Genomic DNA, 27,426 nt, shown 5'->3' with positions numbered 1-27,426 from the left:
CTGGGGCACACACGCAGTTATCCCTCTGCGTAAAGGCACCCGTTTCCAGATCTCTGCTGAGCAAACAGACCGCTTTTAGCCTGCACTGGTATTTGACAAACAAGCAGCCCCTGGTTTTCAGCATGCATACAGCTAATAGCCTATCGCACAATAGTTGGTTTCCAGTTACAGCAGGGAAGGCTTTAACTTATTCACAAGAACAGGACAGCGAGTCAAATAGCTTAGTAGGTTTTAGAAAGGGATTGGATGTTTGCATGGTGAAACAACATCCACGGCCGTTTTAGCTAGGATAAGGGTTACAAGCTCAGCGATCCTCATGCTACAGGACAAAATGATCAGTGGCTGGGATCACACATGCACAAAAGCAATAGCCGTTCCCTGAAGCTCCTTGCAGCAAGGTCACATGGCCATAAGCAGACACTGTCGGAAACCTGATAACCCATTGTACAGTTCTAGCTTGGCTAATCCTCTGTGTCCCCAGAAAGCTCCAGAGAGGCTAGGCACAGAATGAACCAGAGAGAAATCCTTCTGTTACACAAAAAATAAAAAACAAGAGAAGAAGCTTTATTGGTATGCATCCTACAGGAGTGGTTACAGAAAGGGCCTTGGATTAATCTGTCAAAGAAAACATGGAACAGCTGAGCTCTCCCTAGGAAAGCACCAGCTGCTAATGGTGCTAGCTTTTTCACAGAACAGGGCAGTATGGAAATATACTGGAGGAAGGGACAGGGAGCAGACACACAAGACTCGCCCTCTGCGCTTCGGTACCAACGTGCGGGGTGATTTCTAACAGCTGAGAGGAGACCTGGTAAGAAGGGAAGCACAGCTTTTCTCCACGCCAGCAACGGCACTTGGTTTTTACTGAGCCAGTCTCTCCTCCATATGCAAATGATTGCCCACCAGGATATTTCTGAGCGAGTTGAGACAGCTACTAGCAAAGCTACTGTAAAAAACATGAGCCAGTCCACATTTACTCATTCTGATAGTCAGTTCCAGTCAGGTTTCAGTCCCTTCTCAGCACCAAGTATAATAGTGAATTTGTACTGCTTTAGAAAACATAGTCATCTGGTTTTCAGTAATAGTCAAGTCCAGAGATGTTCCAAGACCCTCTTGCCAACCTGACAGGAGGTGTAGCTGTGAACAGATAGGATCACCTCTTCTTGAATCCATACTTTTTCCTTTCATAGAAGAGATCTGTCTTGGAACTGCCAAGGTTGACAATCTTAGGGCAACCATCTCTCTGCAAAAAGAAAAGAGAACGTGAAGTGGGAGTTGAACAAAGAGAACACCATCATCACATACACAGTTCCAGGAGGCTCATCCCAGGTCACTCTCTCCCCACCCTGTCCTCAACACACATTTCAAACACCTGTGAAGGCAAACTGCCCTCAAATCCTGGTTACTATTAGCAAGAGGAAAAAGGGTAGATGCCTTTTTAACATTACTCTAGGACACTCTCCTCCTCAGGGTGAAGATGGAAAGCAGCTCGTATAACAGTTTAATGAAAAGGATGCTCAGTGCCTCAAGACTGGATTCTTTCTAAATTAGGATACAGAGGATTTACGAGGCTCAGAGGAATAACCTTTCCCCTCCTTAGCCACAAAGAATCTTGCTGCTTTAGATGTCACTAAGCCATTCTTGTGTTTAGAGACCTCTCTCAGCTGCGACAGCAAAAGTGAATCTCAGATTTCCTGCACATTGGATTGATTACTTCAGAGCCTATGTGGTCATCTTGGGAGAGGACAGCTATTCAGAGCAGATATGTAGATTAAGATCTTATACCTGAATTGCAGTAGAAGGTATGCAAAAAAAAAACAAACCAAAAAACAAAAACCAACAAGAATGGGAGCAAGAGAGCCTCATTTCAGAGGCATAGCTGCAAACACAAATCAGAGACATGCACCTCTCTGCAAACCACGGACCATTTGTCAGTGAGCCACCTGAGCCCAGCATCTGTATAACTCTTGAAGGCAAAATGTTGTGGCTGGCAACAGCAGCCAAGGGGCTCAACGGGCAGAACACATCCTTGACTGTTGCATAAGGCTGACTGGATTCGATTTAGAAAGCCTCTGGGCAGATGTCAGCCACTGCAGAAACTGCACTCAAGCTGTGCCACCAGTACTGGCTCCTGTGTGGGAGAAGTGACCTGCTGGGGAGGGTCTGCATAGTAAAAGTAACAAGAAAAGAGTAGGGGGGGGGGGGGAAAATCACCTGCCACAACCCATCTCTAGCTACTGTCTTGTTATTCGACTTGGAACCTCAGCAGCAGGACTCTTCCAAGCCTTACCTCCCACAAACCAGGGTGCCTGTGACAATCTTGACAGCATTATTGCAGGGCTCTGCTTATTCTTCCACCCCCTCACAAGGAGGTAGAATATGAGCATGCTCCTGTCCCCCAAGAAAGGATTATATTTTGCAACTCAGATCTGTCCTGGATGACAAGGCAGATCTTGGACCTTATCCACAGACAGAACCGAGGTGAAACAATACCTCCATTCCTCTCTCCAGAGAGGCACAAACCAAGGCTAACCAGGTCCTTTGTGTTGTGTGCCTAAGAGCATCCACCTCCATCATTTTAGGATCTGATTTCTTTCTTCCTGATCCTTTTCAGTCCCAATCTGAGGATGAAGGAAGGTAAGTGCTGTGACTGAAGCCTTAGGGTGGTAGAGCTTCAGGTGCAGAGCTGTGTCTGTCTGCTTTTCCTATTCTGCTCAGGTCAACACCAGCTATTGTAATTGTGATGTGTACCACCTTTGGCTGTTCTTGTTCTGAGCACTCTACACCTGTGCCAGCTCTGTTTAATCCTGCAAGTCATTCTTGTCACTTGCTCTTGTAGATCTGCAAATTCACATTTGCAATAGTTCCTGATGTACAAGTTTGCTGGTACAGTGCAATGGTCTTCTCCTACAGCAGATTTCATCCAGCTATCAAAATACCTCAACTCTGACTTGCTATTCTGCTCCTCCAGCTCTATATTCTCTATAACCCTCCCTTCCAGAGCAGCAGGCTGTTTCACACCTGAACCTACAGATGAGACTAGATTATGAAAAATACCCATTAGGAATCAATATGAATTGGTAAAGATAATCATGACTATTTTACTGATAAACTGCCAAACCAAATGCCTTGGTTCCACAGACAAGTCAACAAAACTACTGCTTCTCACAGCATTTCTAGATGTAGGAGGCAGCACAACCAACAGCATTTCTATCCACATATAACACTTAGATACTAAGAAAGATTGTGGTCCTGTCAGATCTACTGACTAAATTCAGATCAGGGTTTGCCCTGCAAGACCTCTAGAGACAATACAGGTGCTGCAGAAAATTAAAGCAGCAGCTCAGTCGGCTGAGCACGTTCCTCTAAATCAAACAGAGCTGTTTGTCAGCACGCTCTGCTGACATCAGGGTGTGCTGGAGATGACATTTGCAAAGGATCCAACCCAAAAACCACACAACCCTTAACAGATACTCTCCGTTAGGTCCATAATCTGGCACACTGTAACTGCAAGCATCATGTTCTTGCGTCTCCCTATGGTCTTCCTACTACTTCATTGGCAGTTCTTCATGACTTGCACTCACTGTGATGGATATTTTTGAATACCTAGAGAGTGAACATCTACCTTATCGCACAGGCACAGCAACTATCTTTCAGAAAGAGGAGATTAAACAGCACAGGCTATAGAAACAAGAGATTAGCAGAAAAAGAGGTGTTTACAATATAGGCCATTCCAGACAAGAATTAAAAAAAAAAAAAAAAGAAAAAATCACATCCCACTGAAATTATACAAGAAGTGTTTAGCTTGTATAAGACAATTAGTGGAGCAAGGACAAAGGGCACTAAGAGCTAACTTTACTGTAACATAAAGCTAAACATGGATGGTGATTCTGTAGGCCTTATAGTACCATACATGCCAGTGGCATGACCATACCATGTATGGTATGATCACGGACTCAGTGAAGTGCTGATCCTGCCACTGCCTTTGCAGCATCTAAAATATCTCTGCTGCTGATAAAACCTAGGCTGAGAGATCTAGTAAGATAACAGCTGGAAGTGGTAACAAGGAGCATGTGGAGGAAGTGAACTGTGAGTATGCATCACAGAGCACTCAAGGATCCTTTGGGATGCAGAATCGGGGCACTGCTCGCTATCTCAAAACACTCCACAAATACTGGGAACCAACAACAGAAAAAGAAAAGTGCAAGGTAATGAAAACCAGTGCCAGTTCTGGGAGTGGAAGCCAAGCATCCAACGTCCTAACACTAATATCACCAGCTCTAAGTCCCTTTAAAGATAAGCATAGCTATAAAACAAAGGCATAAGCAATTCTACGGGAGACTGGATGACAACGTACATCTTTTTCCTGGATGGTGCACTCCTTGCAGTAGTAGGCATCAGACACCCCTGGGCCCCCGCAGATGACGCAGCGCCCTTGGTACGAGCCGTAGTTACACTCATCACATATGCGCACGAGGGTGCAGGGCCGCACGTACGAGTCACAGATCACACATTTGCCATCACCTGCAAGTAAAGCAGTCTTTGGTTACAGAGCATCCTTTTTTCCACCCCACATAAAAGAGGAAAAGCCTTCTGGACAAAGAACTTGCCTGTCTGCTCAAAGACAATGCAGTTAGACCGCAGAACTTTAGCTTACAGGCACAAGGTGCAACTTTGTATTTGCACACTGACTTCAGAGGAACAAGGGCCAACAGCCTGCCATATCCAAGATGCTTTCTGGTGTTTTTTTTAAATCACATATGCACATCCAGAGAAGAAAGCCACAGGCATGTCCTTCGTGACTAGCTAACACTGCTTACCTCATGCCATCACTTTTACTCTGCAAACTTCCCTTACTGTTTCATTTGTGAAAAAATACGAGATGGACAAGACTAGCATCCTTACCTACACAGCAGCAGTGTAAGCATCTCCCAGAGAGCCACATCAACAAAAGTCTGATGTTACTGCCCTCAAAGGGATGGGACAGGAGATCGTACTTGTGGTGCTTTTAATCCTTCATCCGTGAGAAGGCCAAAGAAAGGGCAAACTGGCATAAACAGCCACTTCACAGGGTTGCTCTTGCTTTCTCGCAAGGAACTGAGTGAAATTCAAGCACTCTTATCCATACAGGCAAACAGCCATCAGATGCCATTGACAGTCTCTGCTGTACTGGCCCTGATCCAAAACTCTGACCTCCAGATGAAAGGCTTCATATCTTATTACCAGTTCCCAAGGCATTTAATCCCGACGCCCACAAACAGCTCATTTAACCTGCTCTTAAATCTCTGTCCTGACTGCCCTCAGCTACTACCACTGGGAATCTGTTTAACTTCTGTGCACTCCTGAAAACAGTTCCATCACCTCAGACTGTGCTTCTCCTCACTTTGCTTGTTTTTAACATTTCCTAGAGCTTAGAAATAGCAGGCTTACTTGTACTGAGCTCCTGCAAAGATCTAACCATTGACTGTGCTCTTTGTTTTCTGCTATAGGTGAGCACTAGCACAGAATTGTAGGGGTTGGAAGGGATCTCCGGGGATCATCAGGTCCAACACTCTTGCCAAAGCAGCTTCCCTGCAGTAGGGTTGCACAGATATTTGTTTCTGCATATTCATCTGTTGTAGCTTTAGACGGCACTTTTCTCCATCCACCTCCCGTTCTATGAGATGATGAAGGGAACCCTTCTCCAGCTGCGGACTCAGGTTCCAAAAACGTGTTTTTCTTCTCCTTTGAAACCATCAGGCTGCCCGCTCTGCGTTCCGGATGACGAGGAATCCAGCGGTCAAGAACTCACTGCATCTGCAGCCACTGAAACTGCTGCAGCACACCCTCCAGAGCAGCCTGCACTGTGTCTGCGTGGGCTGCGAGCACTCACCGACTCACACTCGCTCCATACACTGAGGCCAATACACGGGCAACTCTTCCCATCCCAAGCTGCGGCCACCCGCCATTTTTATTTGGTTGTGACACCAAGGCAGCAGCAGAGCGAGAAGAGAAACCGGGCTGCAGGCTCTTACCACAGCGCTGGGCTCTCAAACAACGACACGCAGAAGATATACTCACATTTTTCACAGAGTCTTCCAATTGCTGTAAGAAGAAAACGAATTAAGAAAACATATATTACTCGGGGCAGAAACGGGAAGGCGGCTGCAGTTAGAAGGCGAACACAAGCGACGCCTGTCCTCAGGGCACACCCACCCGGCACAGAGTTCCCGCGCACGGCGTCCGGCCAACGGCACCCACCGGCCGAAAGGAAACCCGCACTCAGCGCCGCACCGCGCTCCCCGCGCAGCCAAAGCCCCATCCCTGCGCTGGGGAGCGCACGGCGTGCCCTCGGGAAGCGCCACGAACCCCGAGCTCTGAGGGCGGGGAAAGAGCGGGAAGCTACGCGCGCGGGCCCGAACGGCGCCGAACGGGGTCGAACGGCCGCCCGACCCCACCGTCAAGGTGCGTAGGGCTGAGGCCGCGCCGGTACTCACCGACGCCCGCCTGCTTGCGGCAGAAGATGAGATCCGGGTGGTGCTTCGCCATGGCGCCGTCGACACTTCTCGGCGCTCTACCGCCGTGCCCCGGTCCTGGCAGGGGTGTGGAGAGCGTCTGACAAAGCGGCGCTCCGAGAGGGGACACCGACCCGTAACAGAGCTCTGCGTAGTGCTTCAAACTCAGTCTGTCTCGCCGCTCCCTTCTACCCCGGGAACACCCGTACCCCCACCCGGGGGACGCCGCGTTCTCCGCCCGTACTTCCCTGCCAGGACCCGCTCGGCCCCGCCCCTCGGCGCCCCCACTCACGCGCCGGAGGTATCAAAAGGACCGACTGACGCCATCGAGGCGCGACTTCATCTTTGTCAGTGCACAAAATGGCGCCGTACTGCGTCCTGGCGGCTCGGCTGCGGGTGAGCGCAGCGGGACGGGCGGGGCCGGGCGAGGCCGGGCGGGGCGGCGGGGTGAGGGCCGCTACCCTCCGGGACGGCGGGCCGAGGGACCGCGGGGCCGCGGGCGGAAGCGTGGGGCCGGGCCTCCGCTGTCTCCGCGTGTAGGTCAGCGCGTCCCCGGCGCGGCCCCACGCCCGTTTCCATGGCGATGGCGGGGCCGCACCGGCGGAGGCGGCGCGGCCGGCTCGTGGGCCTCGGTGGCGGGCGGGCCCCGCTGCCTCCGGGCACCGCTGGCCGTCAAGGTGAGCGCAAGGTGACCGCGCCCGAGTAGGCCGAGAGATCGCGCCTGGGGCCGCGCTTCCTCCTTCCGCGGGCTCCTCCTAATCTCGTGCCGTTAGCAGCGTGTGCCCCTGGGGAGAGCGCAGCGCTCCGCATCTCCTGGCTGCCCGGCTCCAGAACTGCTGCCCTTCATGTCGACGGGGGTCCCTGGATCTGCGTGTTAAAGGGGCCGTGCAAGGCCGGGCAGTCGCATAAATAATCTTTGTATTGTTATTATTTTATTTTCCAAATGGCTTGAATCAGCATGCATAGCGATCCTCCCTGTCTTCTCCGTTGTGACCTCTAAAACGCACATCTGCCCGTGCCCGTCACAGGCACTGCTGTACTAAGGACATTATCCCATTTAGCGCCTACTCGCTAATAAGCACTTCATTGTTTTTTAAAGCCTAGGAGGCAGATAGAATGCCGTTTTCTCTTGTAGTGCTGCTTGCTGTGCTGCCCTCAGTAAGCCACGTGGTGAAGCTGGGAGCTCTGACTGCTCCGTTTGCCAGTTGTGACCTTGGGGAGGGTGTTCCCGCTTCCCAGGGAGCTGCAGCAATAACCTTATCGTTGAGTCACAGAATATCTCAGCTTGGAAGGAACACATAAAGGATCATTGAGTGCAGTGCTCTGAAAGCACTTTGTGAAGAGGGCAGTGGGCACATCACCAAGCTTGCCAGAGTTCAAGAAGTGTTTGGATAACACTCTCACATATAGGGTCTGATTTTTGGGTGGTGCCACGTGGAGCCAGGAGTTGGATTTGATGATCCTTATGGATCCCTTCCCACTCAAGATATTCGGTGATTCTGTGGTTCTAACTCACATTTTATATTACTTTGTTGCTCTCAGTGCGGATGTCTTAGAAAAGCATTGCTTTTTTAAAGTAAATGTTACAGCATGGCATCATTGCAATTATCTCAGTGTATTCATCATTGACTGTTCAATAATTGCTACTTTGCACTTTGAACAGAAACAACTGCTGATAAAACATAGGCAAATCTTTTATTAGAATAATGGGTTGGTTCTCCTTTTATGGTGTGTGCAGTCACATCACATCAATTGGATGTGTACTAAAGTGAATGTGTGTCAGCACAGCAAATGCATGAACTTTAGTATTCTGGGAGTATTATGTTATCAGACTCAAAATAGGCTTTTTTCCCCGTTTAAGGGACTGTTATCAATCATTCTGGCTGGTCACTGTAGGAAGCAAATAATAGTTTTACTCTTGTATAGCAGACTAGAGATGGAATGATAACATGGCTCCTCTTGCCAGTTGCTGTGGTAGTGCCAGCACTGAGCATGGCACGTGCTATTAACGCTGGTTCTGCACATCTCCCCTCCTAGAATAGGTTTTTGGAGTTGGAACCAGGTAGGAAGCTTATCTTAGAGAGAAATGAACTGGAATTAGCCCAGTTCAGGCTGACAGTCCTATTTATAGTATGATTCCTTAACTCGGAGGACAGAGGTCTTTTTCATGCTGTTCTAAAAGATGCTTTTGGGAGCCATCTTGTTTCTGAAGCCACGTTGGCTAAGGAACGACCGAAAGAACAGCACTGTGAAACTGACTGAAGTGTCAGGGGTTTGCTGAAGGTCTTGTAGGTACATACAAAGCAATTGCATTTTGTGAGCTTTGTGTATGTTGGCAAGAAAACTGTGTTGGCTAGAGTTAAACCCATCTTCTGAACACTAATTTTGGCTGCTCCTTGGAAATGGGTCTGGGAAAACAGCTTGCATTTACATGTTGATTATACCTTATTGCTTTTTTTAGGCTGAATCGTGGTCAACGTTGGAAACTTGGCTAGTGTTCTTAGATCAGGGAGGAGGAGGAAAAATGATATTTTGGGTTTCAGTTAGAATTTCTAGGAGTGCTTTCTGGGATAGGAGAGCATGTGGCAAAGTTTCTAGTCTTTTGACTACAGGCTTTATGCTTACTGGATGTATCTACCATATCTGATGCCAAAATGTGAGTTTCAAGAATTCAAACTTAGATCTGGCCATTTACTGCTGTGAGCTAACTACAAGACAGCTGGCTTTTTCAGATGAGCTTTCAAAGTCCACATAGATAAGAGTAGGCTTCCTTAAGAAGGATTCAAACACAATGACACACTTAGTAAGCTGTCTTCACCAATTCTGAGGGGAAGCTTTTCACCTACCAAAATACTGATAGACTCAGGAGCCCTGCAGAGGTTTCTTTTCTTTTTCTTTCTGAGTAAAGGACACTCAGGTACAGGGAAAACAAATTCAATGCCAGATGAGAAGAGCCCGCTGGGCAGCTGTTTGCTGGGTGCAACCTAGTGATGCTGACTACGTACTTCCTATGGCTGTTGTCACTACTCACCAAAAACAAACCAAAAATACCAAAGAAACCCCGTGGAGCACTTCTTGTTTCAGAGAAAAGTGGGAGAAAATGAAACTGGAAACTCAGTCTTGTGACTTAATCTTGTAGTTTTATGGAGGTTGCTCCAAAACTAATGCCTCCATGGAAACGCCAGCAGATATAAAGAGCACAGTAGCACTGTCTGAAGGAGCAAATTCTCAGCTACAAAGCAGTTTTTCAGCATAGGCACCACCATTAGCGATGTGTTTTCGCCAGTGATGAAGAAGAACCTGTGTGCCGCTCCTGTAGAAATCGACATGGCTGATCAGAACATGGCCTGTCTTTCATGTCACTGTCACCACTGCTGAAATGCACCACCCACTACCACCTCGCTGTGCTCACATAGACACTGTTTGGTCTCTGTCAGTGTTCAGCAAGCGTTGATGAATGTCAGTGGGTATCATTTTTTTCACATGGAGGAATTCAGTGATACACCTCTGGTTCACACACTTCTGTGGCAGACACCATTCTGTCAAACTGCCCCTCTACTGCCCTCTGTCACGTGGCAACAGAATGTAACAGAATGTTGGTGGGAAGGTTCTACCACTACTACCATACCACGACCATACCACCACCATCTGCCTCTGACATCACAAACCAATGTAATAAAATGGGAGGCACTGCTTTCAGAGCAGTCCTCGTGTGCCCCTATTTCTGAAGCTCCAGGTGCGATCCTTCTCAGGCAGGCTCATTTCTCTTCCGTATCTGGCATCTGGAGCTTTAGTGGGGATCAAACAGAAGTCAACTGCTTTGTATTGCTATTACTGTGATTACCATTTGAATGCTTACGTGGTATTCTAATGAATACTGCATGTCAATGAGCCATTTCATGAAGTAAAAAAGGTACATAGGTATGTATGCAGGAGCTGAGAAGATACTATCTGACTTTTATCTGATAGGAAGTCCTTACATCTCTCTTCAGATCTTTGGAGAGCCCTGCTTCAGATTTTGAAGTGGTGGTTGGTTCTCCAGTAGGAGAAGTCGTCATCTCACCATTGACATCTGTGATATATTCTGGAAGTTGTGAGCTTAAAAGTGCGGCAGGCTGAAATCTGATGACTGCCTTTCATTTGCCCTTGTGTTCCAGCAATGCTCTCCCCTGTGCCACCACGTTTATTTCAGATTTACTTGGACCAAAAGGGTGCATGGCTGCTAAAATGCTGCAGATGTGCATTGCTCCTACTGAGAGATGTGTATCTAATATCTTAGGATTGTTTGGTAAGAAAACAACCAACACCCTTATTGCTAGTGTGCTGGCTGCTGTGCTCTCTCCTGGATTTCCTGGACTTTTTATTATGGAAAATATTAACAAACGTTATAAAAAAGACAATAAAACAAGAGATTTGGATAAAAATTGCTGACATTGTCTCTTGGTCTTGATATTTTTAAGCAATGTTTTGAATACTGTTATCAAGAAAACCATGGGAAAAATATTTATAGGGAGAAATGAAAAAGATGTGACCTAAAGGTTTGATTGGCATTTTTGGTTGTGCAAAACGAGTGGTTGGTGCTGTGATTCTGTGGTGCACAGAGGACCTTTGCTCATTTACAGTCATACATACGATCATACGTACACGAGGGACACCAGGTGTGACACTGGTATATTTACTAACCTGTACTAACTGAAATATTGTCATTGTAAACTGGAGGATGAATAGAAAAAACAGGATTCAGATTAAATTGTAATACCAGAGGAGAGAGAACTCCGCACTCGTATTGTGTCTGGCTCCAGACTTCCAGCAATGACAACGGAGACTTTCAAAGGATGTTAAGAAATGTACATGGCAAATCCTTGGAGGTTTTTATGAAGGCTGCCCTCTGACTCAGCTTTCGAAGCTGTGTGAGAGCCTTTTAACCCTGGCACTGACCTGTCTCTTTGAGGTCAGCTGCTGTAAATGGTGCCTTGCCACGGTCTGCTCTTCTCCCATGTTCTACGGGACTTTTGCGTAGGGACCTTGCACTGAGGTCTTGGTATGTGATGGTGGAGCAGAAAGGTGTCTGCTTATTCCCATTCAGTGTTGTTTGCTAGTCCAACAGTGTAAACTCAATACCAATGAGTGATTCCAAGTGATACCAGTTCTGGGTTCCAACACTAACACTCTCCTTTTTCCAGCATGCCCTGAATGGTGGGATACGGCGCTACCATGTTGCATCTGTTCTATGCCAGAGGGCCAAGGTGGCCATGAGCCACTTTGAGCCTAATGAATACATAAACTATGAAAAGTTGGAGAAGAACATCAACATCGTCCGTAAGAGGTAAGAATGGAGGAGTGAAGAGGGAAAAGGTCAGCTCAATGCTCAGAATTTAGCTCTGCAGTGATGGGAAGGGAGGGAAGACCATCCCAGGGCTCTAGCAAAGGGTGTGTTTATTAGGTGGAGCAGCTCTGAGCCGTGACAGTTGCAAATATAGTGAAATATGGGTTGTAATGTCTCCAAGTGGCAGTGGGGCACTGTGGAAGGGTTGAAGGTTACGATGAAGCACTGACATGTAGAGAACCAGGTCAGTGCAGAGGAGGTGCTAGAAAGGGCTCTGTCCTCTTTTATTAACGCCTTCCTTCTGGAGCATTTGTATTGGCCCTCACACCTTTCTGGGGAAGCAATGCGTGGGTAGTGGTCATTGTAGGTTAATGCTCCTTTGCACTTTGTTTTGACAGTGAATGTTCTCCTGTATTCCACTGTAGGCGTGAGGCACAAAAAGAAGGGCTAGGAATTTGTAATGTATGTAAACATGGTGACCTTAATCTGCTGATAGAGGCTTGTGTGCCTGCTGAGTTGTCATTCCTGCTCCACTTACCTTGTCAGTGGTTTGTAAGATGTGTCCTTTGGTCTTTGCATCCTTTGTTAGATGTGGTAACTCTCATTTCAAGTCATAGCATCTGCTTGGTTCCTTCTCACGAGATCTCACCACTGACATAAATAGGCTCCTCAACTGAAACAGCCAGTAGAACTCTACAGCACCTAAAGATCTGTGGTCGCAAAACTCTCCTTACTTGTCCTTGATCTCTCGTACTTGTGAATTGGGTCTGACCTCTGTCTTGCTTCCTCATTCTCTGGCCTGAAGTCTGACCTTGAGAAATGAACAGTCATTGCTTTACTGTATAGAGAGATTACATGAGAAAGCAAAAGTGACACCAGTCTGTATCCTTTTGAACTTTCTGGGCCAACCATCTGTTTCAGTGAGCTACCAGTTGATATTTTAGTTCTGTAAGACCAGCATGCACGTGTCTGTATTCATGTCTTAGTAGCCTGAGTGGTAAAAGGAAGCAAAGAGTATCTTTATTCAGTTACGTCCTTAAAAGGGCAAATGTCAAAGTAGACAACATGCAGATGCAAAATTCCTTTGTCTCCCCAGGCTTGACCGTCCCCTGACCTTATCTGAGAAGATTGTATATGGACACCTGGATGATCCAGCAAAACAGGAGATTGAGAGAGGCAAGACCTATTTGCGCCTGCGGCCTGACCGTGTGGCCATGCAGGATGCCACTGCTCAGATGGCAATGCTACAGTTCATCAGCAGCGGGCTGCCGAAAGTGGCCGTGCCTTCCACCATCCACTGTGATCACCTCATAGAAGCTCAGTCAGGTGGTGAAAAGGATCTTCGAAGAGCCAAGGTGAATAATGCAGAGACTTAAATTCAGACTGTTTGAAGGCCTCTTTCCGCTCTGGGAAGAGATTCATTTTTTTTGCAGAACAGCTATGAAATCAGACATGATACCAGGTTACCTGTGGTGGTCAGCTCTGTAGGTATGTCAGATGCAGTGAAGAAACTGAGCAAGCAGGACTTTGGGAGTTTTTCAGCCACGTTCTTCCATTATATGGTTTAACCCTGAGAATGGGAAGAGTTAGACTTAATCTGCTAACAGTAAAAAACGAATCATACATGTACTGTACAGAGAATATCCTGAACATGTCTGTATCACACTGATTTACACTGTGAACAGGGAGCAGATAACTACTTCTGTTTCCCAGATGTCTTGCATGTGATTAGCTGAATGCTTACTGAAGCATGTGCAGCATTCAGGGCCAGTGAGGACAGGTGTAAATGTATAAGCGGGCATGAAGGATACTGTACTTTATTTGAGAATTCCAGTGTTGTTTGTCCAACTTCTTGTTCACTGAGGTGTTTGTTTTCTTTAACTTTCCCCTTTGCCTTTTTACTGCTTATTCGTCCTTAGAGATTTCTGTCAAATATAGATGCATGCACCTCTGCTCCACATACCACAGCAAGTCTGCCATGGAAGGACATCCTGTTAGTATAGCAGGGAGATGGAGGAAGCCCCCAAGTGGGCATAGTGTGAGTCCATTGTCATAGCCAGAAGGATCTGTGACTTGGATCCTGGTACCAAAACAGAAGAATCTGTCTAGCCCTTTATGGGTGTTCAGATGGATTTTAAGATTGTAGTCCGTATCTGTTCTCAGAAACTCCTGATGTTGAAGTAACTGCTGCTTTTCTTTCTTTTTTCTTTTTTTCTTTTCCTTCAGTCTAGAGTAAAGCAACTTATGCTGCCTGGGAGTGAATTTGGGGAGTTCTTGCTCCACAGTTTGCCTTAGGCTGAAGTTGTGAGGTTAAGAATTTGGGACCTTACTAAATAAGACAGCAGGTGAAGAGAAGAAAAGAAGCTGTCTTCCTCTCTCCCTTATTCCTTTATTTGTTCCTTGTAGTGCCCATGGTATTCTGCTGCTAAGCTGAGTAGAGTCCTCCTCTGCCAGCTGCTCTGAGCAGACCAAGTAAAGGTCTTGCCTTCTTCTGAAGCTGCCAGTTGGCACACAGTGAATGCTGGCAGACCAGAGGGTAGTTTGAATCTGCTCCTGGCTGGCTCATCGTCATACTTTACTGGGGGAGAGATGAACAAACAGAGTAAAGTGACCTGACTCCCTGTGGAAAACAGGGCTTAAAGAACTGTTGCTGCCTCATGGGAAACTTCAGCAAGTGTGTGCTGAGGCAGTTCTTCCATTATCCTAGTTTCCTCTTTATTCTGAAACATAGCTGCCTGAAAACAGTCTTTAAGAAGCTCTCTTCTGCTAGCCCTTATCTTATCTACTCTGCCACTCTTCTGCCAAGAGTTATCAGAACATACGTACTGTTGTACTTCCTTGGCAACCGCGGTTATTCTCACAAGCAATTTTCACGGTGTGACCTCTGCAAGTAATGGTGGTAGTGCAGCAAGAAAGGCAGCATTGTGTGAGGCTTTAGCAGGAGGCTCAACAGAATGAGAAATGACACCCACCAACTCCCCTGGCAGTGAGCAACTTCCAATTCTACTTCTTCATCCATAAAAGTAAAGCCAAAATGCTAATCCGAGAGATTAGAAATGTCTGCAAAGCATGTGTAAAACAAAGGAGACAGCTGGCAGAGAAGGAAGGAGGGGGTCAGAAGAAGTGAAAAACAGGTTCAAGTACCCTGTGAGAATACAAGAAATAACCAGAGCATTCTCAACTACCTTATTGTCAGGGTTTTCCTTTAATTGTGCTATTTGGAATTGAAACTCAAAAAGATGCATTAGTAGAGCTGCAAGTGGGACGAAATTGAGTGAAATTAAGTGGCCTGTGCTGACAGACTGGCACTCATCTCTTTAGGTTTTGGGAGTGATGTGCACCACCTAGCTGTTCCAAAACCATGGAACAATCTATGGACAGGCTTGAGTAGGAAGGAATGTGTTCAAGCTCATGGTCTAAGGAAGAACATGCATTATTAATATTGTGTGTTCTCCTCTGTGACTAGGACATAAACCAGGAGGTGTACAACTTTCTATCCACGGCTGGTGCCAAGTATGGAGTGGGATTCTGGAAACCTGGATCAGGAATCATTCACCAGGTAACGTATGTATTTGCAGTCTTTGAACACTCAGTGGCTCTTTTACCTCATACCTCATTACCTCATAGCACAAACGCTTAGAAATTTCACCAGTTCAGAGGAGCAACTCTCTTTGAGGCAAGAGAGCTTTCTTGCTTTCTCTCTTTCAGTTGTCTTGATGACAGTGTTTTTACTTAGAGGTTATTTTTGTCAAACTGTAACCTGATGCATGATTGGTGAGTGCCAGCAGCAGGCCACGTGAATCAGAGAACCTTTACTGTTTTGATACTGGCTCATTTTGATATGGTTGAACAGTAAAGTGGTGCCATGAAGTGGCTACATACGGCTAATATGCATTCCTTTTAGTGTTAAGAAAAGAGGCTTTAGGAACTCACCTTTTGGGGACTATTTTATATACATTTTTGTTCCATTTTGTTCCATAGTAAACCAAGAAAGTGTATGAGGACACCAACTAGAGCAGCTGACTTTTAAGTACTCAACACCACCACATAACTAATTGCTATCTCAACTGGATAAAATACAGAACAGTTTTCAGTAGTTTTCATGTCTGAGATTATCTTGTTGCAGCACTTGCATCTCAAAAGATGACCATCCCAAGATAACTTATCACTTAATGAGGCTTTTTGATTTTTAAAATCAATACCTCTAGCCAGATTTCCCTGACTTGATCTTGGTTGATTTTCTGTGTATGTCTACTAGACGTTTTACATTATTCCTGAGATGCAGGTAGGAAAAATTGAAGTGCAAATTGAAGAAGCAAAAGGAATGGAGAGGGGTACGGATGACTACTGTTACATCCTCTCAGCCCGGAGCTTGTGACCAGGTGCAGTTAAGAGCTCTCTGCTCTCTTTTCTTAGCTATGGAATGACTTACTTAGCGTGATGCAGCGGGGAAATGAAATAGAACAGGTGAACTCTCCAAAAACTCAGGGGAACACTTCAGATCACTTCTGCTCTGAAACCACTCATAATGTTTGTCGTGTGGTAACATAGCTACCTACAGTTGTTGCCAGCCTTCTTATGATTTACTTTCTCTGGTTGGAGAAAACTGGACATGCTTTATAGCTTCAGAATCCAGCTCTGGCAAAGTGAGGCCTTGGAAGCGACCTTTCTTGTACATGTATGTAAATCTAGAAGTATTAGCGGCAAAATTTTAGCTTTCACAATACAGGGCTAATTGAGTTCTGCTGAGGCTGTTCTGGGATCAGCAGTGAGGGAAAGGCAGCCTCCTGGTGTATTTGTGAGTTATTCCTCCATGTGATGAGGCTTTTGCCTGCAGCATGGATTGGAGGGACCTGTTGATATTCTGCTGCTGTGGGACCATAAGGTCTGCAAAAGATCTCATTAGCACTGGACGGGTGAATTGGCTCATTCAGCAGTTGAGTCAAAGGGTTGGAGACTGAGAAACAGATCCCTGAGCCTCCAACTGAGGTTACTGGAAAGAAGTCATCTTCCAGTGGAAAATGGAAAATCACAGTTTAAGTTTTTGTATTGTCTTGGGATGAGCAAGGACACTTGGGCCAAGACTTGGTACCTTGTTCTGTCATTCCTTTGATAGGAATTTGAAATACAGCTGAACTTACAATCCAAAGCAAATTAAATTACTTTCTTGCTACTGAAATCTGCAAATAAAAACTAATCTAGATTCTTGTTCTTGTTGTTTTCCTTGCTGTCTCCCCCCTTCTTTCCCAACAAACAAGCAAGCAAACGATCCATTTTTATTTTCAGATCATTCTGGAGAACTACTCCTACCCTGGGGTTATGTTGATTGGCACAGACTCACACACCCCCAACGGAGGTGGCTTGGGAGGAATCTGTATTGGAGTGGGTGGAGCTGATGCTGTAGATGTCATGGCAGGAATCCCTTGGGAGCTCAAATGCCCAAAGGTAGGAGCAAAAGCAATACTAATCCTCTCTGTGGCAGGTGAGATTTAAGATACATAAGAAACCTATGTTAGGCACTATGTACAATTAACAGTTTTATTTGTAATCACACATTGGTTCAAACAGCTGGTCTGTGATTCATTGGCAGCTCTGAGTTTCCATTTCCAGCCTTTTTATTCAGAGATTGAGAGAAGTAGGCAAGTAGTGGTCTCCCTTCAGTTGGCCCTGTCACTGGGTTCAGCCCTTGTGCACGTGCTGTGGTATTTCAGGATTTTTCCCCCTTGTGGTGTTGTGACTACCCACATTCTGTGAAGTATGAGGAATTATTTTGGCTGCTGAAGGGAAACGATGACAGTATAATATATATTTAATCTACATATATATATATATTTATATATAACATATATATATGTTTAATCTACAGTATAATATATATTTAATCTAATATATCTTTAATGTTACTCAGGTTATTGGTGTAAAACTAACTGGGAAGCTTTCTGGCTGGAGTTCTCCTAAAGATGTGATCCTGAAAGTGGCTGGCATCCTCACTGTTAAGGGTGGAACAGGTGCCATCATCGAATACCACGGGCCTGGTGTGGATTCGATCTCTTGCACTGGTAAGACAGCAGGAATCTCTTATCTGGAGCTGAGTGTTGTTGGAGGTGGGTGTTATTGTCTGCAGAAGTTGGGAAGGGAATCATACAGAAAGTGTTATATACTCCCTCTTAGCCAGGCTGAGTGATTAATGCACTGCAAACTATCAGTCTGGTTCTCTGCAAGCTGGCAGGGGTGTGGGTGGTGTAATGAGGTAGCATTCTGTGGAAAAAAAGGCCTCTCTCCATTGAACCTTTGTGAAACACTGAACACTTAATTATGAAGAATCCTGTTGGATGGTGTTGTCAGGATGCAAGTAAGGATGGAGGTATTCTGCTGTATGCTTGGAGGATAAAGATGTCCGGGCTGGTAAGGATGACATCTTCAGCTCAGCCTAAAATAAGCTGTGGACAGAGAGGCAACGTTTGTGACATCTGCTAAAGAAAAACTTCTCCAAAAAGCAGAGCAAAGGGAAGACCAGAAAGCAGTGGTTTAACTTGGAGTCTTGCACTAGTCGACTGTGGGTCTCAGGTGCTGAATTGAGACGAGCAGATATTACACTTGTCTGCTGTGATACTTGTCAGGACAAAAGTATGGGACGTGTCACTTCCTTTGGCTTGAAATGCCGCCTTCAAGCTGGACTTCTCCTTGCTGTTCATATGGCTTGGCTACAATTTGGATAGTTTGGTTTTTACAAACTGAGAGCAATTTTAGATTTTTCTTCTCTTGAATCAGGGGGAGCTGAACATAAAACAGCATCTCCTACTGCTTCATTGCTGTGTCCTTGAAAAGCACCGGGTGGTCCCTTGCCACGAGTAAATGGTTTTTTAGTGTACTCAATCACCAGAAGCTTTTACTCAACTCATCAGATTTCTCATATAGTTAAGTGCATTCTGGCTCTTCCAGTAAAGATAAATAAGTTGCAAGGGAGAGACCGGACGCTCATTGTGGGTAGCAGAGACACTGCTCACTGCTGTAAGTATATTTGGTGCTCAGTGCATATGGGAAGGAGTCCCTATTAGACCTTCCAGGATCAAGAATCACTGTGGCTTTCAACTTCTTCTTTGTACCAAAGTCTGGTTGCAGACATAGTATTGATCAGAAACATTAGGGACTGAACCAGCCATTATGTAGTCAGTGCATCCTGTCTGTGGTAGAGTTAGGTTTTTATGCCTAATGAACCTTATCTCTCTTGGCTTTACTGCCTTTTCTGTGGTTTGACCTTTGAAGAATTGGATGGTCTTGGACTTGGATCATTGACCTCATGATCTTTTCTCCCATTCTTTTTCTAGGAATGGCAACAATCTGTAACATGGGAGCTGAAATTGGAGCTACCACCTCAGTCTTCCCTTACAACACCCGGATGAAGAAATACCTGGGCAAGACTGGGCGAGCTGGTAAGAGAGCTTGAAAGTTGAAGTGGGTAGAAGCATGGATTTGAGTGAAGGTGTATTCTGGGAGCAGCACCTTCCTACAGTTTTGTCTGCTGTTACTTCTGACCTGGCATGTACAGGAATGGGGTCTGTAGATTAAGTGCCTGGGGAGATATTTTGCAGACCCTGTGTTCAATTGTTCCAGTCTTCTTTTCCCTTGTATTTGCTGCAGTTTTTCAGATCTCCCTTCTTTCTCATTCCAGACATAGCTGCACTGGCAGATGAGTTCCAGCAATACTTGGTGCCAGATGCTGGTTGTCAGTACGACCAGGTGATAGAAATCAACCTCAGTGAGGTAAGGCTTTCTTCCTGCTTGCCATCGTGGATGTTGTGATGTGACTATTTGTGTGAATGAGGACTGTACTGGGAGTTGGATGCAACACCCCTGGCTATCCTAGAACAACACTCAGATCTGCTCCACTGACAGCTTCTGCTCAGGTGTTTGTGTAGGTGAATCCTAAACAGCTTCTATATAGAGCTATGAAAGGAATTTATTTGCTGCTGCCTGAGGTTTTCTCTTGGCTACTGTAATTTCTGACTTTGTCGCTGTTTCTTAAAGCTGAAGCCACATATCAATGGACCTTTCACACCAGACCTGGCGCACCCTGTGTCAGATGTTGGTGCTGTGGCAGAAAAGGAGGGCTGGCCTGTTGATATCAGAGTTGGTGGGTAGCATTCATTCTTTTGTCTACATCTTTGTGGCATGAATGTTGCTGTTTTGGCAGAAGTGGTTGGTCGTGTAGCTTGCGATCCAGTCCCTTAATTACTGCTCAGTAATTACTGCTCCTTTGGTTTTGGGTTAGTGTCACATCTTCGTAGGTATGTGAACTTTCTGGGAAGTGTAGTCTCTTCTCATCCTATACATGTGGCCTAGATCTGGGATGGCTGGAGAGATTTTAATCTCAAGAAGCAGGCAAGTTTTTCCCCTTGTTGGGAACTTTGAAACACTTGGGTAGACAGTACTGTTACTTGTTGAATAATACTTTTGGTCAAATCCATGCAACAGGCTTTGAACAAAGATCTGTCAGGAACAGGATTGTGAGTTCTCCCTGCAATTGGCTGTTGAGCTCTCAGGACCTAGGAAAGTTAATTCTTGTCCTAAAGAGCAGGCTTGGATACCTGCACGTTTGTAGGATGGTAGCCCGATGGCTGGCTTCTCTTGGGATGTTCCAGGTGGGAATGAAAAGAATGCAAATACATTGTAAAGGCCACACTGCAGGTGGGAGACTTGTTATTCACTGTTGTTACAAATAACTTGAAGTAACTTGAAGTGAAGAGTTACTCTACTGGTTAGCACTAGAGTACTGTCAGTGCAGCACAGTGTGTCCTTATGTGGTGTTTGTACCATAACAAAGCATGCTTTATCCAAGGACTACAGGATGTGTGTACCAAAACTGAATGGTACCTTGGGGTCTAGCCAAGAAAACTGAGGTGAGCTACTTGGGTGTGTAAATTTCTCAGAAGGAAAAAAAATGTCAGTGGGTTCTTTGGCTAGCAAAAAAAAAAAGTGTATGCTTGAGGGCTGGAAAACATTCAATTTGAATGGTGAGGCACCTACCTCTTTTTGTCATTTCTTCAGTTTCTTTTCATCTTGATTTGAAGCCCTTTCTGTATCTCTGGATGAATACCTCTGTGTAGTAATCTGTCTAACCAAAGTGCAAGTAGGTGCCACTCTGACCTTGTAAAACAATAACTAGACTAGTAGCCAGATAGCATGTTCTGACTTAGCAGCTCCACAACCTGACAAAGGATTGCTTGTGACCACAGGATCTTGCTGGGAGGTTTGGCAGTGTTAGCACCTGAAACTGTGTTAGATTCCTTGCTGGTGGAATAGGTTGTCCCTTGTGTTTTCTGCTGAGAGGTGGTCAGGGAGGAGCATCTTGGAACCATGGCTGCAGTAACCACCTTCCTGTCTCTGTCTGTCAAACCCCATAGGCCTGATTGGCAGCTGCACCAACTCCAGCTATGAGGACATGGGACGCTCTGCAGCAGTGGCAAAGCAGGCACTGGCGCATGGGTTGAAGTGCAAATCAAAGTTCACAATCACACCAGGCTCAGAGCAAATCCGTGCCACCATTGAAAGGGACGGTTACGTGAGTATGACCACCCTTTACACTTCCAAGCAATACATGTTCAACTTTTCCAGGCAATACTCAGGAGTCTGGAGTGGCTGTCACTAGAGGTACAATTACTAATCTAGTAGCCAGCCCTGTGCTGCTATGCCCCCAGGTCCTGACATTACCTAGACAGTGTTTTGACTGGATATGTTGATCTATTTTCTCATTTAAGAACAGTTTGGCATGGGAAGAAAAATATAACAATTTGTTAATAGGTTCTTATATTAAATGTTGGATGCTGTCACAGCCTGGGGACCAACTACATGAGTCCTTACATGGACTTCTTCAAAAGCTGCCCTCTTGATTGAATCCTGTTCTGAATGCACTGAGTAGGCACATTCTTGCCTGCACTTCTACCAAATCAATCCTTACGCTGACAGGAATTATGCAGAAAATTAATCAGACCAGCTGCTGCTCTCAGTGAAATATCTGAGTAGCTGGATTGTTCCACTTAAAATAGGTAGAGATTGGAAACTTGATGGTAAAGCCTTCCTGTGCCTTTCTGAGCGTTAACTTAGAGTTTACTGGGATCAAACTCCATGTATTCATAAAAGAGACTCAAAACTTGGGAGTGAAACAAGGAGAGGAATGCTTGTGGGTTGGTGCTTTGTGAGTGTCCTCTTTCTCTGAAAGAGCAACACCAGAAATGTATTCCAGATTTCTTCCTGGTAATGAAATTATTGTCTGTCCCCAGGCGCAAATCCTGCGAGACGTTGGAGGGCTGATTCTTGCCAATGCTTGTGGGCCATGCATTGGCCAGTGGGACAGGTAAAGGGAAAGATGGACCTCTCTCTAGCTTTGTATCTTTTAGCTCCTAAAGCGCTCCGTGAAGCCAAATTTAATTATAAATTCCACACACTAGGAATTAAACACACCCTAGCCATTGGACACAGCTGCGTGATGTGCACTGGAGGAGGAGAAATGAAAGACTGCGGATTTAAGCTGAGCCTTTAGACAAATGAAGCTGCAAAAAGACCACACGTGGCCACATCTGTAGGTTTTTGATAGCAGGAAAAATGGAGAGAGAGATTAGTCATCTTCGACAAGATGGGCTGCAGTTTGCTTGGTTCTTTTAAAATAGGATAAGTTATTGGTCTGGCTTCAATCATTGGAGTGGCAGGGAGGAAAATTCCTGGTAAGAGAGGTGGGAGACACACGCTTTGTCCTTGCTAATGGTGAGGTGTCCAAAGGTACATACTCTAGTAGATAATTGTTCAGACAGTTCAACAGTGCACAACATGGTCTATGAAAACTACTCTGGGAATCAGTGTCTGACTTGGCTTTTCACTGTCCTTGGTTTTGAGTCTGTATTACGGGAGGAGAACATGTCTGGGCACTAATTAACATTTCTCAAAGACAGAGACTGATACCAAAGTTAGGACTGGGGATTTTAACAGCAAGACATCTAGAAGCAATATTCCCTTTGGATCTGAGAAGTGTGTTTCCTTCTTTTACAGGAAGGACATAAAGAAAGGAGAGAAAAACACAATAGTTACGTCTTACAACCGGAATTTCACAGGTCGCAATGATGCCAACCCAGAGACTCACGCGTTTGTGACCTCCCCAGAGGTAAGAGACAGCCACAGGGAGCCCGTGGGGTAGTTCAGTGTCTTGGGAGCTCATTCTGCTCTCTTAAGAAGGAGACACAGTGTAGTTTGGTGTGTAGTTATGAGAGCTTTCTGACTGCTATCTTTTTTAGGCATAGGATTTTCAAGTGAAGAGATGAGAGGAAAACTGTGCCTTTTAATTGTCGTTTTTCTTTCAGATTGTCACAGCCCTGTCCATTGCTGGTACTCTAAAATTTAACCCTGAGACAGATTTCCTGACAGGAGCAGATGGGAAGAAGTTTAAACTAGAAGCACCTGATGCAGATGAGCTGCCTAGGCTGGTAACTGCTTGGTCTGGGGAGGGAAGGCCTGTCACTGTTCTTTATGTGTAGTAGGGGAGCTTCCATGCACTGACCTCTTCCTTAATGTTAAGGCTGTAATTGGTGCAGTTGCCATTATTTTCATGTTCTCCTCAAGTGATGTTAGTGTTGGCTGAGACTGATGTTTTTCCTTTTGTTTTTGGAAGGATTTTGACCCAGGCCAGGACACGTATCAGTACCCTCCCAAGGATGGCAGTGGGCAGCATGTGGATGTGAGCCCCACCAGCCAGCGCCTCCAGCTTCTTGAGCCCTTTGATAAGTGGGATGGCAAGGATCTAGAAGACATGCTGATCCTCATCAAGGTCAGGAGCAAAGAGGGGAACACCAGCTGTGGCAGGGCTGCTGAACAGGGATTTTCACATCAGTTACTAGAGGCTTTTGGTGTGCCTTGAGCTGTCTGAGATTCTTCCCCTAGAGCTGCATTATTATGGGAAGTGAAACAAGGGTCTTCCTTCTCTTGTGCTGATGTTTCCTTCCAATACTACACTTAATGTAACTAAGAGACTTCTCTGTGTGGGGCTAGTTGTTAGCTAATATCATGAAAAACAAAGTTTGTTACGCTGTGGAATGTGATCCCACCCATGCTTTGCAGTCTGGAGAATCTTTCCCAGTTATAACCATTCATCAGCATCTCTAATACCTGACAGTTCTAAGAGGTATTTTGTCTGAAATTAGGTTGTTAGAATCTTCTCATCCATCAGTAGTTGTGTTGTCTTACAGGAAGAGAAACTCTTATTTCATAATAATTAAACATTACATTTCAGTCTCTTAAGGAAGACATGAGTTTCTCTTCCTCTGTGGTGAGTTCACAAAGTGGAAGTTTCAGTTAACACAGTGATAGGTGCAGAAATACAGTCCCTTAGGAATTGTCCTTCAGAAGCACTGTTGGTTCTCAGTGGCAGAGCCTCAGGTATTCCCAAGAGCCATGCTTCCATGCTGAGCTGTTCTTGTTTGACGCACACAATTCCTTTGGAAACATTGTGAGACTGCCAGTAGGAAAGCTGTTCTCTCTGTTGGGAATTCTGCTCCAACACGCTGAGAAGGCCTGCGTACAGACTGGAAACTCAGAGGGAACACTTAGCATCTCGCTGAGCTTTTCCAGCAGAGAGGCTGAGCTGTAACAGGAAGAACAATTGTTTTTGCTATTTGAACATGCTGCTGAGGGAAGTGAGGACATGGCACAAGATGTCATGGTGAACCTCATTTTTGTACTTCTGCCCTTTGGAATGGGGATCTTGTTTCTAATCCAAGCATGCAGAATGACCACTGCGTTCTGCCTTGGTGCGCCTTGATTGTGTAACAGATGCAGTTGTCTTGGGTTTGTGCTTTTAAAAAGAGATGTGAAGATTCTTCAGAATAAAAAGCGTGAGGAAGCATCAAGTCCTGATCCATCCTAATATACTCATCTCTTCTACTACCCCGTAGGTAAAAGGGAAATGCACCACTGATCATATTTCTGCTGCTGGACCATGGCTCAAATTCCGTGGCCATTTGGACAACATCTCCAACAACCTGCTCATTGGCGCTATCAACATTGAAAATGGCAAAGCCAACTCTGTGAGGAATGCACTAACCCAGGAGTTTGGGCCTGTCCCAGACACAGCCCGTTACTATAAGGTGGGATTTTCTCCTGATTCATCTGTTTTAAGAGGATGTTTGTGCTCTGTGTGGTCTGTGCCAAGACCGAGGACCCTACCCTATGGCTCAAGTAACAGCAGTCATGAATTCACTCAGTGTTCAGGATTTTTCTTGGGACTTAGTCTGATTGTGACAGTTCTTGTAGAAGATTCTTTCCCTGCCTGCTGTGAGGCTGAGGGAGGATGATCTTGTGACCCAGAGGGGACCAGAAACCCTAGATTAAAGGGGAGATGAAAGGGGAAGAACTCTTCTAGGCACTCACAACTTACTTGTGTCATCAGACTGCGACTAAATCCCACCTTCTTATCTAAGCAGATGGACCTCAGTTACTATGTGAACTAAAGAATTAACCCCTGACTAGTCTAACGATGAAATAAATATCTTGACCTCTTCGTTCTTTAAAACTTGGGTTAGAACTTCAAGAAATGGCCTTTCACTCTCTGGACAGCTTGGCAGTGATCTCAAGTGGGATCCTCTGGTAGACTGAAGTTCAAGCTGGAAGTATGACTTCCAAAAAGTAGAGCAGGGATCACAGCCAGTGTGAGTTCTGCCTCAGCACAAGACTGTGTAAAGAAACGTGGTGACAAGGATTTGCTCTGGATCCCAAAAGCAATCGTCTTCAGTCCTTGTTAGCCAACAACAGCAATGCCTAACTCCTCTGAAGTTCTTAGTCCCTCTCTTTCTGTCCTTAGAACCAAAGGGAGCCTTCTGGTAGGACGTATTATAGCACAGCAACGTCAGTGGTGTTGCACTGAAATTAGATGGATTGGGGTTGTACTTACTGTAAATTCCTCATTTGAGTGGCTGCAGAATTCTAAATCTTCTTCTTTTATCACAGAAAATGGGTGTCAAATGGGCAGTTATTGGGGATGAAAACTATGGTGAGGGATCAAGCCGAGAGCACGCAGCCTTGGAGCCACGTCACTTAGGGGGCAGGGTGATCATCACCAAGAGCTTTGCCAGGATCCACGGTAAGCTGCACTTCCCCTGTAGTGTATATAAACAGGATGTTTGGTTTGGGTGGAAGAGATGTTTACCTTGCCTCAGGGCTCAATGCCTATGGAAAGGAACTCTATCTGCTGACAGATCGCACGGTCTCATGTCAGGAATGCTGTTACGTATCTAGTTAGATATGGCACGAACAGTGGATATACTCATTTTGCTCCTGGATTCGTAATTACTGGTGAACTCCTACTTGGAGAAGCACTGAGCAGCCACGAAGTAATCCTGATCCCCTGCAGTGAGTTGATTCAGTGGTTTGTTCTCTGCAGAAACCAACCTGAAGAAGCAAGGTCTGCTGCCTCTTACTTTTGCGGATCCAGCAGACTACAACAAGATTCATCCTGTGGACAAGCTGAGCATTGTGGGGCTGGCAGACTTTGCTCCTGGAAAGGTACCTGCTTGTCCTGTCATTGCACTCGGGTTCAAGGATGAGCCACTGGTGGGGAACAGTGTGGAGCTGTGTGCGAGGGCCTGAGACAGCATAGGCAGCAGTGGCCCTGCAGCCTTCCAGCCAGAGGGGATGCTGCAACACCAGCAGCGGGGGCTAGAGGGCTGGGGGGAATCAGATCACCTTACCCTGACCTGTTAGGAGAAACCCCTCTAGGATATTTTCAGTTCAGACTTGGTGCCTTAGGCAGGAGTGGTCCCTAGAAGGAACTTCAGCCACACTTCTATGTTAAGACCACCCCTGTTTTCAGCTCCTTAGAATCATGCAGGGATTTTCCTGTGAGAAGCTCGAGCTAACTTGTTCCTTTGAAAAAGAAGGGAGAAAATAAGAACCACCGTCTTTTTCCTTTAGCCTCTGAAATGCATCATCAAGCATCCCAACGGGAGCCAAGAAACAATCATGTTGAACCACACCTTCAACGAGTCGCAGATCGAGTGGTTCCAGGCTGGCAGTGCCCTGAACAGAATGAAGGAGCTGCAGCAGAAATCAAGCTAAGTGCGCACAATGCCCCCGGTGCACTGGACTCGATTCAGCTCTGGCATTTTCATGAAAGTGCAATTCCATGCCTACTGTTGGAATAAACATCTGATCAAATGTAACCATAGCTTCCTTTTTGTTATGGCACTTCCTCTTCACTGACACTATGAAAAGGGAGTGCAGCTAGGCTTACTTTTGTCTTTTAAATTCCCCAGCTCCCTTTTTCTATTTTGGCTCAATTTCAGTTGTCCCACAGTTATTTATATTTGGAAATAACCAGCTAAAGTGGGTTTGCCTGCTCAGTTGGTTGTTTTTTTGCCCATTCACTTTACTGATGGCTAAAGACTTAAAGTGGAAATAAAGACTGTGACCATCTCTTCTGCCTCGTGTTACTGTATTCGTAATCCTGCTCCGCAGCCCCTTTCCCCTCACTGTTTCTGGGAGGGTGGGAAAGAACTTGGAGAAACACGCTACCTGCCTGCTTGGTGTTGCTATGCAAAGACCATGTTTTGGTTTGGTTTTTACACTATG

General features: G+C 45.7%; 2 protein-coding genes across 2 annotated transcripts; one reads left to right on the top strand and one right to left on the bottom strand.

The window, feature by feature from the left end:
• Nucleotides 1-543: 543 nt before the first annotated feature.
• Nucleotides 544-6,547, bottom strand: PHF5A (PHD finger protein 5A). The gene is made up of 4 exons (NM_001277376.2): nucleotides 6,474-6,547; nucleotides 6,058-6,081; nucleotides 4,355-4,521; nucleotides 544-1,240 (listed from the first exon to the last, which is right to left on the bottom strand). Exons 1-4 carry the CDS (start codon nucleotides 6,523-6,525, stop codon nucleotides 1,151-1,153), a joined length of 333 nt encoding a protein of 110 aa, NP_001264305.1. The 5' UTR covers nucleotides 6,526-6,547; the 3' UTR covers nucleotides 544-1,150.
• A 279-nt stretch (nucleotides 6,548-6,826) lies between these two features.
• ACO2 (aconitase 2) lies at nucleotides 6,827-27,270 on the top strand. The gene is made up of 18 exons (NM_204188.3): nucleotides 6,827-6,887; nucleotides 11,675-11,817; nucleotides 12,914-13,172; nucleotides 15,284-15,376; nucleotides 17,104-17,262; nucleotides 17,726-17,876; nucleotides 19,146-19,250; nucleotides 19,490-19,581; nucleotides 19,846-19,951; nucleotides 21,222-21,379; nucleotides 22,098-22,171; nucleotides 22,861-22,972; nucleotides 23,169-23,291; nucleotides 23,477-23,632; nucleotides 24,756-24,947; nucleotides 25,807-25,939; nucleotides 26,240-26,361; nucleotides 26,770-27,270. The coding sequence occupies exons 1-18, from the start codon at nucleotides 6,852-6,854 to the stop codon at nucleotides 26,911-26,913; spliced, it is 2,358 nt and encodes a 785-aa protein (NP_989519.2). The 5' UTR covers nucleotides 6,827-6,851; the 3' UTR covers nucleotides 26,914-27,270.
• Nucleotides 27,271-27,426: the final 156 nt, after the last annotated feature.

Source organism: Gallus gallus, chromosome 1 (assembly GCF_016699485.2).
Source record: "Gallus gallus isolate bGalGal1 chromosome 1, bGalGal1.mat.broiler.GRCg7b, whole genome shotgun sequence".
Taxonomy (NCBI): domain Eukaryota; kingdom Metazoa; phylum Chordata; class Aves; order Galliformes; family Phasianidae; genus Gallus; species Gallus gallus.
This window is presented reverse-complemented; position numbering and strand designations above follow the sequence as displayed.